The 22,546-nt window shown below is 49.7% G+C and overlaps 1 protein-coding gene across 1 annotated transcript in view; it reads right to left on the bottom strand.

Annotated features, from left to right (window-relative positions):
• tenm4 (teneurin transmembrane protein 4) overlaps positions 1–22,546 on the bottom strand; it is a gene marked incomplete at both ends in the record, with an annotated part of 134,059 nt that overhangs the window by 20,034 nt on the left and 91,479 nt on the right. The window contains 4 exons of the mRNA XM_084441538.1: positions 1,874–2,046; positions 6,843–7,720; positions 12,705–12,859; positions 19,057–19,289. Coding sequence (XP_084297664.1) covers positions 1,874–2,046; positions 6,843–7,720; positions 12,705–12,859; positions 19,057–19,289 — 1,439 coding nt within the window. The remainder of the gene's footprint in view (positions 1–1,873; positions 2,047–6,842; positions 7,721–12,704; positions 12,860–19,056; positions 19,290–22,546) is intronic.

Genomic DNA, 22,546 nt, shown 5'->3' with positions numbered 1-22,546 from the left:
ACAGCCCCATGACTAGGAATACAAAGTCAGCACACCCGAGAGCACGTATCAAAAATGCGTACGTGTGTACGCATGGGAGTGTGTGTGTGTGTGTGTGTGTGTGTGTGTGTTGCGTGTGTGCGTGCGACTACCCGAGTGTCAATTGACCAACGGACAATGGTGAATTAATTAACAGTGAAGCGTCTGGCGCCCTGCCTGTCTCCAGCAGATGTCCAGAACAAGGTCACCACAGAGAAATGACCACTCCTCCCTGCAGCTCAGCACAGAGCCAACTGGGCCTGTCATCTCCCCTTTCAAACGCTGCTCTCAGAGAGACAGACAATCAATGCGGAGGGCCCTTTCAAATCAAATGTTAGTGGGGGAGAAAATCTTTACAGTCTTTTAGAAATTGAACCGGGGCTGAAGAGTTCAAAGCTATCAACTGGTAATCAATATAGCCGTCGTCGGTCAGGCACAAACCAGGATATCAAAATACCAAAGTATGCAAGAAAAATCCCGCATGCATTCTCTCTGACTGGTCTTCCCAAACAGAGGAGCTCCTCGAAGCTAAACAACTGTGTTTTATGGATAAAGTTTGGAGAGATAAAATCAATAGAACGGCCTTTCATATCTGTGAGTGAGAGTCAGGAACCAAAAAATGACAAAAAGAAAAAAGAGACGGGCATAAAAAAGGCTATGAATTCCAGCTCTATCTGTCTACCTGCAGTAAACTACACTATAAACCACGGCTAGGCCCCTCAATACTGTCCGTCCCTGAGGGAGCAGTCAGGGCCGCCTACTGTACCAGCCACAAACCCTGGAAAAGCAACGCCTACAGACCCATGTTTGAAGAACTGCCACAGAAACTAAAAAAGTGAAATGGCTTGATATCATTCATATTTAAGTATGTTTGTATGTAAATGAAGTCTCCGACGTAACTTCAGGCGAGGCACGAACGTCACGGCCGGGGTAATCGGCAGAGGTTAATCAGTCACACCCTGTATGACGCTAACCACCAGCTGACTGTCAGCTGTCATAGCATTGGTTCAGCTCGCTAGAGCGCATGTATTTAAGATGTCAAAACATGGCATTGTTCGCGCTTGCCATTACTGCTGGTTGTGCATTTGCATGCTCGCCCCACCTCCTCTCCTGCTCCACCTGCGTATGTGGATGTCATCTCTGTTGTCATCGTTGCTCTCTGTCCGGGGTATTGCTGCATTCTTCCGGTATTCCACTATGCATCGGCTAATGGAAGCCAGGGTAGACACTAGCTTGTCTCTGTGGCTCTCCGTGGTGACCGTGGGCCGAAACATCTCCGGATGGCCTTCCAGCGGTCCCTCCGGTCACCATGGAGGCAGAGACACTAGGCTGTATCTCCTTCGGACTCCACGAAGCGCTGGCCCGTGGAGGCCGGGGACTATAATGTACAGCAGTCCCCCTGTGGCTCTCTTTGACGGTCTTAGTGGGCTGAGTTACCTCCGAGCGTCTTCCAGATCGCGGCCCACTCTGATTGTCATAGAGGCAGGGGGCTAGATGCCGTTCCCCCTTCTGGCTCTCTGGGCCAAGCGGCCCAGAGGGGGGGAACACCTAGATTGCCTCCCCCTGCTAACGCGCTTTCCACATCGGTAGAAGGCAGGGGGCCCCCTGAACAGAGCACACCGCCAAAATTCATATGCTATGTATTTATAGATGCATGCTAATAATGGGTCAATTTTGACAAAAGCGATCTCGACTGAAGTATGTTTGTATGTTGAGCGTTAATGAATAGTGCTTTGTCCTGTGCAGGTAAAGCCGCCTTTACCCAACATGAATATGGTTCATGACCACGTTTGAGATGGACCCAACATGACCACGTTTCAGATGTACCCAGCGTGACCTTGGTACGCACGCCCACCTTGAAGGAGTGTGTAGAAGGTTCCGGAAGCTGAGAGGTTGGTGGTGACCGTGATGTCCTCTTTGTTGGAGCCCTCGGTCTGGACTCGGACCGCGCTGTCCGTGTCGGTGCGGTAGCTGCTCACTCTGCCTGTGGGGTAGGTCACGTTGGTCAGGCGGCCGTAGCTGTCATACCTGCGGACAGAGGAGGTTTGACAAAAGGAGGATGTTTGTTTTTTGTCAAAATCCTCCTATGGAGGGAAAATGGACAGGCAGTAAAGAGGAAAATGATCCTATTGATAGCACACCACTTTGGAAGCACAAGGTGAGAAAACGCACACGTTTTCAGATTCAGACAAGTGCAAATTAGTTTAAAAGATTAGTGCTATCAGATAATTTTATTATGTTCTCTCCGAAATATGAGCTCTGACTCATCCAGGCCTTCGGCGGCGTCTCTGGGAGGCGCGGCATTTCCCGCCGTTCGCAAATCAGATGGTTCATCGCCGCCAGCAACGCGAGGGGCCAGATTGTGTCATTTGGCCGCTGGAGCACATTGGCGCGGAACAATTTGAAATCTTTCTGCTTGTCAAGGCTCCCGAGCCACAATGAGTGAACGGTGCATTACGAGAGAATGAAGACATGATTCACATGTGCTGTGAATGCAGATTGGAGAACACTCGGCTGGGCGCTTCCCGCCAGTGATGCAGAGTATTATCTGAGATGGCGGGGGCCTGTTTAGGGGCCCACCCTCCCCTCTGCCAGTTAACACATCCTACAGAGAAGAGGAGAGTGGAGAGGAATTTTACCACCAGTTGATGAAACTATTTTTTTTCTGAGGTTGGACTGTGTGAGATTTTTCTTTCTACATCTCAATTTCAAACATGAACAGATAAAACTCTTTATCTGCTGTATCATATCTCATACCCTCTCAGTGAATAGTTTCATTTCAGCCTCGCTGTGCTACCATTTCACTGTTCACTCACAGGATCACAATAATGTGGATATTTCCTTCACCAAATAGTGGCAGTCCTGCAGACTCCAATCTCCTCGCTGGGCGCTGCCACCTACGCCAGCGTGATCATTGACCTCAGCCTCTCTCTGTCTCAAATAGGGCCCAGGGCCAAGAAAACTCCTCCAGCCACACCACTGAGCTGTAATGGCTCTGGCCTGCTCACACTATGCTTTCTATTGGCTTCCTCTGACTAGGATGGGGGCTGGAGGATGGGGGATGGTTAGGGGCAGGGGGATGGTGCTGTTAGGGGCAGGGGTCTGGTTAGGGGCTGTGTGTACCTCGACAGCATGCTGCTCTCTTGAAAATTAGGGCCTGGAGGCTAGGGCTTGGAGACTAGGGGCCCGGGGCCAGGAGGCTGAGGGCGGGGCCGAGGGAGACATGTGCTTTACCCATGAATGGTCACCAGTCCACTTGGATGGCATCGCCTCCACATCGCCTGCTAGCACTCTGGCCTTCGCCCGCTAGCACCCTGGCCCTCGCCCGCTAGCACCCTGGCCCTCGCCCGCTAGCACCCTGGCCCTCGCCCGCTAGCACTCTGGCCTTCGCCCGCTAGCACCCTGGCCCTCGCCCGCTAGCACCCTGGCCCTCGCCCGCTAGCACCCTGGCCCTCGCTCGCTAGCAGCCTGGCCCTCGCCCGCTAGCACCCTGGCCCTCGCCCGCTAGCACCCTGGCCTCCCTGCTGAGGAGCGACAATAGGCACCACAGTAGCGCAACATCGCTGCTCGTGAACCAGAGATGAGAGAGGCCGTTCTCCCTATCTGTGCTCAAAGAACGACAGTCAGGAATCTCACTGAAGTGTTTATCATCGCAATGACACCATTAGGGGGTCAGCGGAGCGTCTGGGCGTTCGTCGAGTGTCAGAGCGGAGGAAGCCGCCGGAGCAGATGTCCTTTGTGTTTTCTTGCTGCAAAAATGACACAATATTCCGTCTACTGGGTAGATGTTCAGGAATACAGGCTGAGAGATTGATACGCAGGAGCAGAAGCAACACGTTGCAGTGGGAAGATAAATGGCTGCTTTTTCATTTCCAATGGATTATTATGGCTTTGACCCTCAGGTGGCAGAGTGACCTTCAAAGCTAATTATGCAAGAACAACAAAGAGCCCCTTTATTAGCCTGAATGAGACATGGACTGGCCAAGCCTGCCCACGGCAAAACATGCAGTCATCATTTAATTGCTGGTAGAAACATGAGAAATTAAACAATTTATTATTTTAATTACTGTAACATGTTGTAATATTATTTTTTTTCTCTTTTTCTATTTTAAGAGAATTAGGTGTTTGGAAAAAGGACAGAAGCAGCCTAAAGCAGGATATTGTGTATCAAAACAGTATTGAACAATACGATTTCCATGGTGGAAAAACCTACATGACATCTTATTTATCAAGAAATAAGAACAGGTTGTTTGCTTTGTGGCTCTCTGTGGCTTTTCTAGATGCAAGGATAACAAGTTAATTTTAGCCTGGCTCCAGCCCCTCAATCCACTTTCATTTCTGAAATGCGATACAGGGTTTGGAAAAGCTCTCTTCCAAAGTGATTCCTCGGTTGGAATTCCAACCTGGCTAATCAGTGTCCTTTGAATGCGATGTCAAATTCTGTGACTGTTTAGGGGATGAGCTAATCTCTGAGGACACCCTCTTCGGCAACACCCATCCCGGAAAACGGCTGCAATGGGAGCAATTTCTGACTGAATAATGAAGTGAAACGAAATGGCGATTCAGTCAGTGTCAGGCTAAATTCAAGTATTTGAACTTTCAAATTTCAATCTCAATTACTGATTGACCTTCTAACACTGAACTGTACGAGATGTTCCACAGCTCATGCTGTAGGCGCAGTAAACATTCTGCAGTGCCATTGCATGTGGCGTGACCTGGAATCTCTTACACGCCATGTCCAGCAACTTACTGTTATTTATACAACAGCGACAGTACCTGTAGTTCCAACTGTTGGCCAGGAGGCATTCGAAGCTGTGCCACAATACAGTATACCAATGGGTGAATCACCAGTAAAAGTATCACTCTGTTTACATTGTATCACACCGTGATAGGGATTGTGAGCAATACTTTTGTTGTTGAAGGGACACAGACACTTTGGGACACACTTTTATAAAGTGTATATTACTGTAGCTGCCAGCTAGCTTGCTTGGGGATTGAGGACCAGTCCAGCTGGCGTTATGTTGCCTATAGCAGCGGTAAACAACGATGAACTATTTTGGGGAACTAATGTAAGTAAGTAAGTAAGTAAGCTTTATTTATAGCTTCACAGCACGGATGCACAGAGTGCTTTACAGTAATAAATTAAAATCAAAGGCAATACAACACGAGACAAAATTAAAACGACACAGAACAGAAAAAACAACATTGCGAGCAGCAAGGAGTTATAGATGGCTGAAGGCCTGTCTGAACATGTGTGTCTTAAGAAGTAATGGTGTAATTATTATATTTATTATTATTATTATTATTTCTAACCCTGTATCGTGGTTATTGGCAGGGGTGTGCAGGGCTTTGTCGGGCCTATGCCGCAGCACTGCTGTGCCAATAACCGTGATGAAGCCCACCTTCTCGTGTGTTAACGCTTACTTCTAGGACCAGTTTTAATTACTCCTGTTTCATCTTCCTGGCAAAGGCTTGTTTATCTGTCAAGAGCTGTCCTCCTCTATCAAGTCATTTTTGTGCCTTACAGAGAAAGTTGTGTTCCACAGCGTGATAATTCCGCCAGCAATTATCAGAATAATTCAAAAGGAGAGAATTGCGGAGATATCTGGCCACCCTGGCTCTAGGCGCTTCCCTCCAGTGAGATGTTCTGGAGCATCAGCTCGCTTTCCCCAACCTGCTTTCCCCGCCGCCTACCATTTGCAGTGACAAGCCAATCAGACGTAGGTGTTAAATGTCTGCTCAGATCACACAGGCAAACTGATGGCGTGTCAGACTGTGATGTTCCACCAGCGAGGATGAACAGATGTCTGAACCATCAGGCCACGCCGCCTAATGACAACCCCCCCCACACACACACATACTGTACACACACACACACACACACACACACACACATACACACACACACACACACACACACACACACACACACACACACACATACTGTACACACACACAAACACACACACACACACACACAGTACTGTACACACACACACACACACACACACACACACAAACACTTACATACTGTACACACACACACACACACACATACATACTGCACTGTACACTCACACACACACACACGAAACACATTCTGCTTCGCTTAGCATCCGCTATACTTACAGCAGACGGCATATTTGATTGGAGTGGCGTTAAGTTGATATACTGTTCTAGGCTAGGATACTAGAAACTGTAGTCGTGTTGCTGCACTGAGCATGCTGTCTCAATCAGAGCCTTTTCCTAGTGTGCTTATTCTGAGGGGCTTGTGCTACTCCTAGGGGCCGCATGCGTCTGTCAGCAAGTGTCTGTCTGTCATGTACCTAACGACCAGCGCTGGGCCGTCTGTCCCTGATAGTGAGGGGACGGAGGAGCAGCTCATCATCCAGTAAACCTGATTAGGGATGAGAACAATCAGGCCTCCACGGGTCTGGTATCCCGAGTGACAGACACTTCCTGGTACTGTATAACAACCTGGCTCCTGTCACAAAATATTGATCACCGACAGCTCTAGTCTCACCTAGTACCTGACACATTCACCCAGGCTGCCTTTCCTGCTCCTGCAAACACCTCCGCGTCCACACACACACACACACACACACACGCACACGCACACGCACACGCACACACGCACACACAGTGGCTGTAGCATGCAACCCCAGGAAAATACTGGATTTGGGATTTAAGGGCGACGTTACAAATTCAGTTTAAAAACATCATCAGCTTTAATCAGCTCCACCTGGCTCCAGTCTACTCTACAGCGTGCCGTACAGTGGCTGGTTAGGAACCAGGCCTGCCCCGTCGAACACAAGCCTACTTACTCGTAGAACGTCGTCCAGCCGTTCTCGTTGCTCTTGGTCGCCAGCAGCCCGGAGCTGCCGTGGTAAGTCATCACGGCCAGCTCCTGACCCTGAGCGGCGATGCTTTTCAGGGCGTTGTTGGTGCCGATGGTGAACCAGAACGTCTGTCCATCCGGCGCCATGAGCCAGAGAGGCATGCCTGTTGCGTCCCTCCTGACGGTCACCACGTTCTTGTTCTTGTCCGTGATGGCGCTCAGGTCGCCGTCGCCGGAGTAGGACAGGTTGTACAGGTAGTCTCCAGTGGTCAGGCTCTGGGTGTAGATGTGGCTGCCGTTGGCATCAAACAGGTAGAGCTGGTCGTTGATGGGGGAGGAGACCTCGTACATGCTGAGGGGGCTCAGGTAGGGCTTGTTCTTGCGGACGTAGCGGATACGGACGTTGCCCAGGTCGGCGATGAACAGCTCGCCGTCCGGTGACACGGCCAGGGACGAGGGCGCGTTGAGCCGGGCGTCCTTGGCGTAGCCGTCGTCCCCGGAGTAGCAGTCGCAGTTGGCGTCGTTCTTGCAGTCGCAGCCGCTCGGCGCGCCGGCCACCAGTGAGATCTCCCCGCCGGACGACACCTGGCGCACGCGGTTGATCTTCTTCTCGTCGGACTCGGCGATGTAGAGGACGCCGTTGTGCGAGACGGCGAGGGCGTTGGCGGACTCCAGGGTGGCGTGGACGGCCACCTTGCTCATCAGGAAGTGGTCGATGCCGGGCACCTGACAGTGCATGGGCCGGCCCGCCACAATGCGCACCTGGTGGTTCTCGGACACCTGCAGCACCACGTTGTTGTCCAGCACGAACAGGGAGTTGTCCATGGGGCTGACTGCCAGGTCTGTGGGCCACTCCAGACGCACCTGCAGCCGGGACACACACACAAACACACACACACACACACACACACACACACACACACACACACACACACACACACACACACACACACACAGCACACAGAGCGGGGTCAGAAAAAACTGCACTGACCTATCGATCAAACAGATTCCTAACATTATCTGACGGAAACAAGCCCTGCAGGCAAGAGTCATGGAGACCGTTTTACAAAACGTTAGATATTGTACTGGGAAAAAAATATCAAGCTATCTTTATAACCTGGCCTGGAAGCAAAAACATTTCTTTAGAAAAGATTCTTATCTGATAAGAGGAAGGACAATAGCAGAGCAGAGCTCTGTTAAAACATAAAAAGCATGATGGTGAGATGATCCAAGGTGATAGGAGAAGCAGAGAAATGAGAGAGGAGAATGGGATGAGCCCCGGCGCCCTCTGGACGAGTACACGCCGGAGTGCACTGTTCAACCCTGTGGGTGGAGTGGGCATCTTTTTGTAATGGAAAAACACTGCAGGAGGTACTGCCCTTGAGAGGAGAAGGCGGCACACTTATCAGATGAAAGACCTGCTTACACCCAGCTCCTCAAATTAGGAGTTATTGTTCTCAAAATAATTCATCTGGATTTGAACAAGTAGAAATTATCTGGATCATCCAATTGGAGGGCCCTCGCTGCAATCATGAAACCAGTGCAATCTCTTAGGAGCATTATATGAAGTGTCCTATTTCAATAGCACCAAAAGGAGAGACCTGGGTCTTAATTGCAGGAAAATACTAAGAGGCTCATATGCTGGACAGCTTATTGCATGCGAGCAGGGCTGGCATTGATTTGGATACCTTGTCTTGCAACTGGGAAATGAGAAGCAGGATGGAATTACCTCGCAATTACTACGCTTCAGTAATCTTTCATAGTGGTGTGGAGATGTTCACCGGCCTCCATCCAGAGAATTGATCAGGGAGCTATCCTCCAAGTATCTAGTTATATATGTTGACATGGAATACATTATTATATAAACATGGCTTTGTAGAACAGAAATCCATACTCAATTTAACTGCATAAGATCATCACACAGTGAGCAGTCATGTATGGTGAAACGGCAGGTACAGCCATAGAGGGCCCTGCTGTGAAGGTTCTGTTTACAGTCCAAATCTCTGTGGATAAACGAGCAGTTTGGGCACGGAGTGAGTAACCTTGGTTGACAACAGTTAAACAATACATCAGCAAAAAAATCTAATAAAGAAGTTCAAATTGCTGACTTGTGGATTTAAAAAGCCCCAGGGAAATAGTTTTCCACTGATAAATGTGGAGAAAGTCGAGGTTGCCACATTAAATTCCCACTTCACAAGAGGAGCAACTCTGCATTCTAAAGGCCTCTGGCCTCCAATAAAAACTCACAGAGCTCCTAAAACATAAAACACAACACTCAATACTCGTTCAGCAGGGGATCTCTGGAAACCACTTCCAGGAGAAGGTCCACTGAGCATACAGAGACTCTGATATAAGCCACTCCCGTCTAAACACATTTCTCATTTTCTCATGCATATATATTTTCCAATGCGCCCTCGGTATTTGGGCTGATATAGACAGCTGATTCCAGGGGGAGATGGGTTTAGTCCTGCCTCGGTCCCTTCTCCGGGAGGCGCGCGGCTGTTGACAGCAGACGTCCTCGAGTTCCCTGGCTGAGCGGAGTTGTCAACAGCCACACCGCTTCGCATCCCATAAACCCCTGTTCATGCCTCGCGTATCCGGGCACTTTATATACGAAGACATATGTTTGGCTCCACGCAACCAACAGGAAACTGCCAGTGGATACATGTCGTCTTTCAGCACAAAATGCCTTTTCTTGGGGAATGAAGGGGTGTGGGTTCAATTTCTTAAAACCTATTTCTTGTCAACACTGGTGGTTAAATATTTCATGAGCGAGGCTGTGGAGCGGCCCGGGGGAGCTGGCTGTGAGGGGTTTTCACGCCACTCTGAGTGATGAGGGGATATTTCCCGAGCGGGAACACGATCACACTAGACCGCCCCCCCCCTCTGGGGCAGCTGTCAGTGGCGCCAGGCTCTCCTACCCCTGATACTGCCCCTCTCCTACCCCTGATACTATACTGCCCCTCTACTACCCCTGATACTGCCCCTCTCCTACCCCTGATACTGCCCCTCTCCTACCCCTGATACTGCCCCTCTCCTACCCCTGGTATTGCCCCTCTCCTACCCCTGGTACTGCCCCTCTCCCACCCCTGATACTGCCCCTCTCCTACCCCTGATACTGCCCCTCTCCCACCCCTGATACTGCCCCTCTCCTACCCCTGATACTGCCCCTCTCCTACCCCTGATACTGCCCCTCTCCCACCTCTGATACTGCCCCTCTCCTACCCCTGATACTGCCCCTCTCCCACCTCTGATACTGCCCCTCTCCTACCCCTGATACTGCCCCTCTCCCACCTCTGATACTGCCCCTCTCCTACCCCTGATACTGCCCCTCTCCCACCCCTGATACTGCCCCTCTCCTACCCCTGATACTGCCCCTCTCCCACCTCTGATACTGCCCCTCTCCTACCCCTGATACTGCCCCTCTCCCACCCCTGATACTGCCCCTCTCCTACCCCTGATACTGCCCCTCTCCTACCCCTGATACTGCCCCTCTCCTACCCCTGATACTGCCCCTCTCCTACCCCTGATACTGCCCCTCTCCTACCCCTGATACTGCCCCTCTCTTACCCCTGATACTGCCCCTCTCCTACCCCTGGTACTGCCCCTCTCCTACCTCTGATACTGCCCCTCTTCTACCCCTGATACTGCCCCTCTCCTACTCCTGGTACTGCCCCTCTCCTACCCCTGATACTGCCCCTCTCCTACCCCTGATACTGCCCCTCTCCTACCCCTGGTACTGCCCCTCTCCTACCCCTGATACTGCCCCTCTCCTACCCCTGATACTGCCCCTCTCCTACTCCTGGTACTGCCCCTCTCCTACCCCTGATACTGCCCCTCTCCTACCCCTGGTACCACCCAGACGAGCACGCCAGTCTTCAGACATGCAAACCAGCCTTCAGCTGCAGACTTCCCTTCCTCAAAAACTCTGTTTTCATGTGTAAAATCACTTGCATTACAATATTCTGTTTCCCTAAAGCCGTCCCTCTACGACATCCTGCTTTTTAAATCAAATCAATTCCAAATGTATTTACATAGTGCATTTCATACACAGAGGCAACACAATGCCGATGTGATGCCTGTCTGAATATAATCCTCCATTCTGTCCGAAGAACCTGGGAGATTTCAGCTGCTAGTGTATTCTCAATAAAGCTCTCAGAAGCTCCTAACAGCCTTGAAGTACGGACGCGCAGAAGTAATCTCATTCCAGACATGTATTCCTGCTATATAAGTATGACCTCAGCAGCGTGTCGAGGCCAGTATCTATTTTAAAAACAGCTTTTCAAATGGGAGATCTAAAGCCTTTGTAAAAAGCACATTGCAAATATTTATCAGGTCAAACCATTAACCTTGTGCATAACAAATATGAAATGTTCAGGAAAACAGGGTCGGGTGAGGAGCTGTTGAGCACGAAAAATACACAGAGCAGAGGCGCAGGTGGTAGAGGTCCCATGCCAAGGCCAAGGAGAATCTAGAAATGATCAGTGATACCCACTAGAGAGAGAGAGAGAGAGAGAGAGAAATGTTGATTTTTTTTCTTTTTGGATGACAGCAGGTAAGATAAAGCGCATTGTGTTGCCTCTGGGTATGAAATGCGCTATACAAATAAAGCTTTGATTGATTGATTGATTGATTGATTGATATATATAAAAAAGCCCTCTACAGTGAAACAGCAGTCTGAGTACAGTAAGTACAGGATTGGGGAACAGGGGGCCGTGGATTAATTTTTAATGCATGTTTTTTACTGTCTGAGTGTCTGGAGGCCAGCGTGATTTGTGGTGGGCGTGGCCCTGCGGTCGGCCTGTCTGGCCCGGCGCTGTCCCGGGCCGCTCCGAGGGGCGGGGTCCCGCGGGGGAGACGGTGCCGGGCAGCCGGCGGCCCCGCCCCTCCCCTCGGACTACATCGCGTCACACGCAGACGCGGCCCCAGACTGCAGGCGACCGAGCGCCCCCCACCCCCTCCCCCCCTGCGGGGAGCTGCGACTGACCCCACCCTGGCTCCCGCAGACAGGACCTGACACCTCGCTCACTCACGCTCGCAGCGACGGCGCCCGGAGGACGCTCAGTGCACCGGGCAAAATCCTAAACCTGCGAAACCACACGTTGTAATCCTGCCATAAACTGCGTATCGTAAATGAGATCAGTATCAAAAACAACACATTATAGAACGAGAATATGCAGCGATAATTATTCAGAGAAATACAAGTGGACTAGCTGAGATGAGGTGGAGGGAGGTGGAACTCTGGGTTTGTCGTCTCCATGGGAGGGGAGGGGCTGAACTCAACACTGTAACCTTGCCTGGGGGATGGGCTCAGTCTGGTGAAGCCATACATGTACAGTGTGTGTGTGCATGTGTGTGTGTGTGTCTGTGTGCATGCTTGTGTGCGTGTATGTGTGTGTGTGTGTGTGTGTGTGTGTGCGTGTGTATGTGTGTGTGTGTGTGTGAGTGCATGTATGTGTGTGTGTGTGAGTGAGTGCATGTATGTGTGTGTGTGTGTGTGTGTGTGTGTGTGTGTGTGTGTGTGTGTGTGTGTGTGTGTGTGTGTGAGAGTACTTGAGTATGTGCTGGGGGTGGTCGGCCAGTGAGGTGAGAGGTCAGCTTTCTCATCTCCCCCCGGCTGTAGGCCAATGTTGGATGAGTCCAATGTCCTCCAGAGACATGACAACCCCCCCCCCACCTCCCCCCCACCGGACCACGGGCAGGACCCAGCCCCCTCCCCCGCTCAGCCCCAAGCTGGCCACGCCAGGGCCACGGGTCAGAGGCGGGGTCCTGCCTGTGGTCAGAGGCGGGGTCCTGCCCGTGGTCCAGAGCAGCGGCAGGTCAGTGAGGGCAGAGGGGGGCGTCATACCTGAGATATGTCCATCACAGAGTCGCAGCTCAGCGGCCGGGCGGAGGTCAGGTCGTTGAAGCCCAGCAGGGTGGAGATGACGCCGTTCTGGTCGATCCGGCGGATCATGGTGCCGTCCACAAAGAAGATCACCCCGTACTTGTCGACCGTGATGCCTGGCGGGAGAGAGACAGGAAATCTCTGTTAGATACAGGACTGTGACTTGGAGAACCAGCCAGCTGCTTCAGAAATAATCCTATTGTACTGTACTGTACTGCAAATGACTCAATCGATCACTCACAAGTACAGGTTAACTGGGGCCTGGTGTGAATTACTGCTACTGACACGCACACGCATGCACACACACGCACGCACACACACACACACGCACGCACTATTGGGTGTGATTCGTGCCAGCATAACAAACCCTCAGTGCTTTCGTCGCCTGCATTGCGTGTATAAAGGTACTTTGGCGAGCTGATTAATAGGCGTGCATATACGCACGCGTTACGAGTCGCTCGCATTCTCAGAGGGTGACGTGTAAACAGTGCCGTGCCATTTTTGCGCACATGCATGTAACGTTTGCACGCTCGTGTTAAGTCAGCGGGCACTAGAAGCTGCGAGCGGGGCTCATTTGTCCATATTGAATAAAAATTAAGAATATTTATTTGCACTCAATCAAATTCCAGGACCCTCCTTGCATAACTTTTCCTAGATATGTGTCGTTTTATCTCCACTATCGCTACATTTTCAAATAAGAGCGCGCATCATCAACTAGCTGTAGCATAGGGGTGCTGAGGATCATTACCAAAACACGTAGGCTATAATAGTATAAGAATGTATTTTGTATTTTGAGTTACAGTAGGCTATGGCGCAAAAGGGATTGTGAGTGTAGGCTACACTAATTAGCCTACAATCAACTAGGATGGGCTCCATAGCCTAATGATTATCAATCCCTGCTGTGCGTAATTATGCGTCCTGTGTAGCCTATAAATTGACCTTGCTTTTCATTGTAAAATATTATGCTAGATGTGCTTCAGTTTGAGGAGTCAATCCATGGCATGCCAGCCTTAACACGTGAGGGCGTTTAAACGTCTGTTGCGTACGTTGGCATGGCACGTTCCACACGTCACACTATAATATTAGCAAACCACACAAACGTGTGTCTATACGCACGCTTATTCGTTTGAACAAACTATAAGGTGTAGTGTTAGGTGTCAGGTATTTGATGCACATATAAGGAGTGACGTGTCAAAAGTGCCGTGCCAACGTTCAAAACATAGAACACGCGTGCACACGCCTTTACGTGTTAACTGCGGGCACTATAAGCACCGAGTGGTGGTAATTTGAACACAAGTGAATCAAAATGATAATTGTTTGCACTCGATCAAATTCAAGGACCCTCCTTTCATTACTTTTCCTAGATATCAGCGTTTTTATCACATGTTTACATTTCGGCCTTAGACTGCAGTGCTCTTTTCTGTCAGCAGATGTCGCAGGCGGGTGATTTATATTTATATTTGTAGCATAATGTAGGCTATGTGTTATAATTATGTGCAAAATGATGACAATCACCTAAATCAAAAACAATGAAGCACATGTATTGCTATAGTTCGTTACCAAATGTTAGGCTTGTAAGACTCAACTTAATCATTATTAATTCCGCTATTCCTAAATATCAGAAGAGATATCTGTCTCACTCGCTCTCGGAGCAGGTATTGCGCAACACAAAGCAGGTATTGCGCAACATAGCCACGCGCGCCAGGAGACCCGCTCTGAGAGACAGAGAGAATGAGACAGTCTTTTTCTGTGAGGGAGGAAACACGAGCAATATTTTCAATCATGCTTTCCATTGATGAATCACGAATAATGTATATAAACAGTGCAAATAAAAATAAATCGAAATAATAGGCCTATTGTGCAAAAAAAATTGCCAAACGAATTGTAGGCTACATTTGAAAGTGTTCAGCCTGTAGGCTGGCCTATAGGCAAAAAAATGAATGCATTGATACTGCAAAATGGTTTCATTTGAGCTGAACACTACACAACTGATTTAATAATTTCTATAATATCAGGTGATTGCTTTGAATGTTACAAATTAGTTGAAACAGTGGTAGCGATTTGCAACCTGGTAGCCTACAGTCTGGGGAAGCGTTGGGCCTTCCCGCGCCACCACAGAAGTGGGTCTTCGCTCGCTCCAGCTCATCTTGAGTTGACGGCATAGTCCTCCTCCCCAAAGAAAGACCTGTAGGCCTATTGTTTATTTCGATTCATTTTTATTTGCAGTTTTACATTATCTATATGTGTTTTTTTGTGGACCAATGTTTGAATAAAATTTGGCTTCAAAACGACATCTGGTAATTTACCTACATTGATTTATTTTATTTAGAAATAGATAGCCCTCTATTGATAAGAAACACGTGTATCTGAACATTTGTTTTAAATTGCGAAGAAAGAGTCATTCAGATATTAGGCTTTATTAAAAACAAGTTGCTTAACATGTGCGAATTCCATTTATTGAGAATGCATTACCAATTGGCAAGGACGAGATTAGAACCAGCTATGATTTAAAGGCAACTGACCTTACACGTGCGGCCGCTAACACGTCTGCTGCGCTAGCAAGGCACTGGCACGTTTGACACGTCGCTATGCAATTTCTGCACACATTACAAGACGTACGTACGTACGTACATCTATGATTTTACCAAACTGTCATGTGTAGTGTTGGTGTCGCATATGTGAGGCGCATCTAACCTGTAGTGTTGCCGTCACGCACACGATGCACATTTCGTGTAAACAACATGTGCACAGCGTCTGCGTTACAGGTACGTTACAGCTATGAGACGTCTGTCTCTCCATTGTTTGTCAATGGAAATTATACACGTGCGTTTAGACGTTTGATGTCATCGCGTCTTCTTAAGTAGGCGCAAGTCAAGCGTTTCAGTATGGTGTGCTGGTACTAATCACACCCCATAGCACGCACACACGCACGCACGCACGCACGCACGCACCCACACACACACACAGAATACACACAATATCCTCTCACACCTCAGTTACATATAGGGCTCGGCAATAAAATCGATACATTGCAATATTTTTTACTGCGTTACTGTATTGATTTTCCACCGCACCGTATCAATCAATCACTTTTTTGCACAAGGAAAATATACAGAGTAAGATAAGGAATACATACAGTATAGCGACCCAAAGCTATCTACAGTACAGCATGAAATTAACTGAAAATGATCTCCATCAGTCAAAAACATCACAGGTAAGTCGAAAATGAGGCCCTAGTTCAAAAATTCCAGAATATCCCTTTAAGGATAAAATTCAGTCATATATGCATTATTCATGTTTTAAATGAATTTAAAAAGTCCTTACATTTCCTCCGCCCTTGAAGTATCGCAATGTATGATTGTATCATATCGTATGGCAATGTATCGTGATACGTATCGTATTGTGAGATCCTTGCCAATGCCCAGCCCTAGTTACATAACAGACAAACAATACATTACACAAGAGTGGGACTCAAAAATACCCCGATCGCATAACGTCCAAATGAACCAGCATGCACTGCTCCCAGCACAGATACCATGTGCATGTGCTGTACACAGTGGGATTGCTGTGCTATTTCTATGCACTATGAGTCATAACGCCACCGTGGTGGACAACATAGCTGCAGGAATATGATGACTAATGTTTGAGCAGAATAGGACAGAAAGGTCCCAGGACAGACGCAAGGGGACATGGTGCTGGGGGACTGAAGAGGCCTTAGTGGGAGAAATCCATCCAGCCCTTTTCAGCCACAGCTAAACTAGCTGGCCTGGCGTGGGAGGGCAGGTGAAATGTATTGATCTGGGTCTCTTGCAGCTCGGTGTCCAGCTGGCTACCAAAACAAAACAACAAACATCTTTATTTGTCACACGGTGTAGGCGGCAGTGCTGAAACACACACAGGAGTGCCTGGAGCGTCCACCGATTACATTTTTCTCCTGCTCTTCTCCTGCTCTTAACCCATCCCGTCGTCCTTCCCCCAAGGGTAGCCGGGAGCAGACAGTAGGCAGCGTGCAAGGGACACGCCCGGGGGCCCACCAAGCACTCCTGTCTGTCTTTGCCACACGTGAGTGATTTTGGGGTTCAGCGTCTTACTCAAGGACACTTCGGCACACTCCGGAAGCTGGGATCGAACCGGGGACCTTGTGATCCCCAACCGGCCGCACTACCTCCCAAGCTACGCGGCCCACTACTGGTAGTGGCCTGGGCAGAGAGCCTGCACTGAGGCCATGGCAGAGCGCTGGAGACAGGGGCCTCATTATTTATTTGATAGCAGCCTGTACCAAACCCTGCTGAAAACAAGGTGACATACACAACACTACGGCCTGTCCCAAGTCTCTGGATCATACTGCTCTGGGATATGACTCCATACTTTAACAAGGTGTTGTTGTGTGAGACCATGGGGTTTGGTGACCTAGTCAATCAATGAGAGAGTTTCTGTGTGTCACGTCTGTGTGAGTGTGTATGTGTGTGTGTGTGTGTGTGTGAGAGTGTGTGTATGTGTGTGTTTGAGAGTGTGTGTATGTGTGTGTTTGAGAGTGTGTGTATGTGTGTGTGTGAGAGTGTGTGTGTGTGAGGTGTGTTTGTGTGAGAGTGTGTGTCTGAGTGTATTATGTGTGAGAGTGTGTGTGTCTGAGTGTATTATGTGTGAGAGTGTGTGTGTCTGAGTGTATTATGTGTGAGAGTACGTGTGTGTGTCTGTGTTTGAGTTAGGTATGTGTGCAGCAATTATTGTCACTGACGTGTAAACAGTGTTTTATAACACGACTAGTCTAGCCCAACCACTCAGCAGCAGCCAATTGGTACTCGATGCGCAGGGAACGCTGCTCGAGTCACTTGCTCTTTTGTTTGCCAATTTAAGACAATTGTGACAGTTGCTCACTAATAGCAGCTTTGTTGAGCTTTACCTTGTGCAGTAAAAACAATCATGCTCATATAATGGTCTGCCTGAATTCATAATTAAAGTCGGCAAAGCGCATTTTTTAATTTTTACAAAGAAATAATACTGTACAAAAAATATGATTTGTACATTGTGAACATGTCATCCTTAGACCTAATATAGGCTAAAGGGAATAGCCATTGGTTGCTACTGCATGCAAAAAGAAATGTGTTGATAAGGCAAAATGGTGTCATTTCAAACTCCTCATGACCCCGACATACAGAAGCTGAACAACTGAATTAATAACACTGTAGTAGACAAGGAACGCTCTCTCTCTCTCCTCCTCTCGACTCTCTCTCTCTCTCACACACACACACATAGTTGAAAACAAACAACTCACATTAGCGTGCTCAGGCGTTTATGGTCAATCAGGTGATTATGGTGATCGCCCCTGCAATCACCCTAACAATAAGCGAGTAGGCTACTGTGAGTGAGGTGACTTTAATTATTCAAATAGTTTAAAATAGTTATATCCAAATTGTATCCTTTGGTAATTTCACGCAGGACACTTGCCATGCGCCTCAGTTGTAATCAGCTGATCAGTATCTTCAATCATTCAATCATTCACTATCCAATCACTGCCCATTCTCACGACACGGCTGTCTATTTAAACAACTTCCTGGTTCACTGCTCTCTGCCACTCCAATGCCACTCCTCCACCTCTCCCATCTCACTGCGTTACCATGGCTCCTGGGTTCCCCCGGTCTTGCATTTATTTTCATTTTTTTACCCTTGTTTCGGACTTTGTGCCTCGTTGTTCATTTGACACGTTTGTCGTGTGCTTCTGTTGTCTGTCGTTTTCCTCTCTGTGTATCCTGTATGGTTCTGCTGTCATGTCTTACTGTGGCCTGCTCTGTGTCCCCATGCTTTTATTTTGTTTTAATGTAATTATTTACATTTGATAACCGACTAGTATTTCCTAACCGACTAGCAGAAGCAGCACCATGTAGTTGTGTAAACCACTATGTGGTTTGTATATGTATGTATGTGTATGTTCGAGTGTATGTTTGTGTTAAAGAGTGTGTACTGTTTGCATGTGTATGTGTGAGTGTGTCTGTGTTTAAAAGTGTGTTTGAGAATGTGTATGTGTGAGTGTGTGTGTGTTTAAGAGTGTGTTTGAGAATGTGCATGTGTCAGTGTGTCTGTGTTTAAGAGTGTGTTTGAGAATGTGCGTGCGTGCATGTGTGTGTGTGTGTTTAAGAGTATGTGTTTGAGAATGTGCATGTGTCAGTGTGTTTGTGTTTAAGAGTGTGTGTTTGAGAATGTGCGTGCGTGTGTGTGTGTTTAAGAGTGTGTGTTTGAGAATGTGCATGCGTGCGTGTGTGTTTAAGAGTGTGTGTTTGAGAATGTGCGCGCGTGTGTGTGTGTGTGTGTGTACCTCTGGGGTTGGTGAGGGTGGCCTCCACAGCCTTGCCCCCGTCCCCGCAGCGCGTGTCGTCGTAGGGCAGACACTGGTCCCCTGTCCCCGCCACCAGCTCCAGGTTCTTGGCCACGTCCTTCACAGCGCTGAGGGACTTCACCCTGAACACCTTTCTGCTGCTGGTGTCCGACAGGTAGACGGCGCCGCTCACCGGCCCCGTGGCCAGGTAGTACTTATGGGCGGGACTGTTGCTGAATGAGGGAGAGACACACCTGTCAATCAAACTGGGAGGACATCGATCAAAACTGCGCCGGTTCGGGTTTTGACGTTCATTTACCTGACGGGATAATAAACGGACTGAACAGCTCACGAGGGAAACACGTTACACGCAATTATAAATGACGATAACGTGAGATGAATATAAACACACATGACATCACACGGCTGTGTTTGTTGATCGATTTTCTATACGATGAAACGACAAACAGTTTCATTGTTACTCTGGGACTACTGCTTCACAGCTTCTGAAGCTTTGCGTGGGAATCCTAACATGGGACTCCGGAGCGCCGACAGGTGTGTTTCAAACCCTCCGGGGACGCGCATATGGAGATACTGTACAGTACGGTACGTGCATACCTGAGCAGCAATCCAAACACATTATGCTTCCATCAAGCAGAAAGTGCAGTGCTGCAAAATCCATTATATAGCAGCCTCGCTCCACACAGTGGTCTTTTACCTCCGCACTGGGGGGCCACGAAACACGAGAGGCGGACTGAGAAACGTCCGATCGCTCTGCGGCAGGGAAATAGCAACCTGCTGGAGCCCTCCGACCAGGCGCTGACTCACACTGAGCTGAAAATTTGCCTTGCCTTGAAAATTTGCGCAGGCCCATTAAGGCTCGAGCAATTATAACACAATGTGCACAATAGAGAATCCCTGTAGACATTGTGAAAGGCCGCTTCTACATGGGCTCTGTCCTATCCTCCACAAACTGAATATTTTATTGCATTGTTTTTAATGAGGCTGCCTCGGTCAAAGTCTGTTCACAATCACGCATAAGGTACATGGATAAACTGGACTATTAGGATCTCAAATAATGTCTCTTATAAGACAAACAATCCCACATCTCGTGGAGAGAGAGAAAGAGAGAGAGAGAGAAAGAGACAGAGAGAGAGACAGAGAGACAGAGACAGAGACAGAGAGAGACAGAGAGAGAGACAGAGACAGAGAGAGAGATAGAAAGAGAGAGAGACAGAGACAGAGACAGAGACAGAGACAGAGACAGAGACAGAGACAGAGAGACAGAGACAGAGAGAGACAGAGACAGAGACAGAGACAGAGAGACAGAGACAGAGAGAGACAGAGAAAGAGAGAGAGACAGAGACAGAGAGAGAGAAAGAGAGAGAGCATCTGAATAGGGACAGGCCTCAGGCCACTAAAGAAAAGGATTAGTCAGCTTTTGAACAGTTCTGACCAAGAGGTCAAAATATCAACTTAGTCCTCTCGGAACAGAACAGGCGTATTGAGACCCGTCTGTCCTCTTCTCAGGACCGGACCCGTCTGTCCTCTTCTCAGGACCGGGCCCGTCTGTCCTCTTCTCAGGACCGGGCCCGTCTGTCCTCTTCTCAGGACCGGGCCCGTCTGTCCTCTTCTCAGGACCGGGCCCGTCTGTCCTCTTCTCAGGACCGGGCCCGTCTGTCCTCTTCTCAGGACCGGGCCCGTCTGTCCTCTTCTCAGGACCGGGCCCGTCTGTCCTCTTATCAGGAACAGGCCCGTCTGTCCTCTTCTCAGGACCGGGCCCGTCTGTCCTCTTCTCAGGACCGGACCCGTCTGTCCTCTTCTCAGGACCGGGCCCGCCTGTCCTCTTCTCAGGACCGGGCCCGTCTGTCCTCTTCTTAGGAACAGGCCCGTCTGTCCTCTTCTCAGGACCGGGTAAAGAGGTGCATCGGTTTAGTGTGTCTCCTCAGAGATGACCCGGGCGGGGCGGAGAGCGGTTCTGCCGGCCTCCATAAACATGACCCCGCTCACCGTGGATTAAGACCAAATCACCACTGTGACCTTGGGGCTCCTATGCAGCCGGGGGGGGGGGGGGGGGGGTGACAGGAGAGGGCCGGGCTCTCTGGCCAGCAGCGGAGCTGGTGACGCTGTCAGCAACGGTAGATAGCTCTGAATGACAATTGACCTTCTGTGAGTCGGCGCGGGGGTTGGGGTGTGTTGACAGGACACGGCGGCAGACCTCAGGCCCGGTACGCCACCCTCCTTGGACCGCTGACCGCGCCGGATGATATTTTCATCTACATTCCGGGCAGAAGCGTTTCGGTCCTGGAAAACGAACCCCCCGCCCCACCACTCCGCCCGTACCCGCGACGTCACGCCGTGATCCCTCCCTCCCTGGATCCTGCGTTCGGTTGGGCCCGCCCCCCTTATGGAGCGCGCGTGTGATAGGGCGGTAGCGTATGGGCCGTGCGTGGCGTGCAGAGCGGCGCCGGACCCCCCACGGTGTTTGAAACGTTGAATCTGTTCGCTGACCTTCAGCCGCCCCCCCCCCCCCCCCCCCACCCACACATCTATATTCACTGACAATATCGAGCTTGTGGAAGATAATTGGATTTGGCCGCATGCTGGCGCAGCTACGGAGGGGGGCGTGGCCGTAGCGGATGGGGACGTCCTTAGCGGGGGTGGGGGGTCAGTGAGCGCCACGGCAAGATCATCTCGCCGTCAGTCTTATCACCGGCGCGGCGCCCACACACAGAGCCGCCAGATGTCCTGCAGAGAGACACACACACACACACACACACACACACACACACACACACACACACACACACACACACAGGAGACAGCAGAGAGAGGAGAACACTGTGTTCTCCTCCAATAAATCCCCTCTTTAGTATGCTAATGTGAGGAACGCTAAGAGCACAGGGGACTCAGCTCTGCTCTCTCCAGCTCTACGGAGCAGTGTGTGTGTGTGTGTGTGTGTGTATGTGTGTGCTTCTGTGTGTGTGTGCGTGTGTGTGTCCCTGTGTGTTTCTGTGTGTCTGTGAGTGCGTGTGTGTATGTGTGTGTGTGTGTGATGAAACCAGCCCTTGGAGACGGGGGCCGAGGGGGCGATGGCAGCGCCGGGTCTCTTGTCGTCCCCCGTGTGACTGCATCATCCCTGGCTGAAGTCACGACCCTCTGATGGAAAATCAATCGATGGCTCTTTACCGGAGACCCTGCTATTTAAAGGGGCGGCGCACCGCGAGAACCCCCCAGCCGGCACGGCAGCGGCGACGGCCAGCCGGAGTGCTCTTTGTGGGGGTTCTGTTGCCCGTGAAAGACGCCCTTGGCCCGTGTTTGGAGGCCTGGCGCCCTGTTCAGTAGGCAGTCGTCGTTCTACACTGCGCTGCCACAACCACAGCTCCGCACACCTGCGTATCGGTAATTAGCAAAAGGCCAATAATAAGAATTATAAAGTCCTTTGGCGTGCTGAGCGCTCCATGAACAGCGGATTTTATGACGGTGTTTG

Source organism: Borostomias antarcticus, assembly GCF_949987555.1.
Source record: "Borostomias antarcticus genome assembly, chromosome: 1".
Classification (NCBI taxonomy): domain Eukaryota; kingdom Metazoa; phylum Chordata; class Actinopteri; order Stomiiformes; family Stomiidae; genus Borostomias; species Borostomias antarcticus.
The sequence above is the reverse complement of the archived record's forward strand: the minus strand, read 5'-3'. Positions and strand labels throughout refer to the sequence as shown.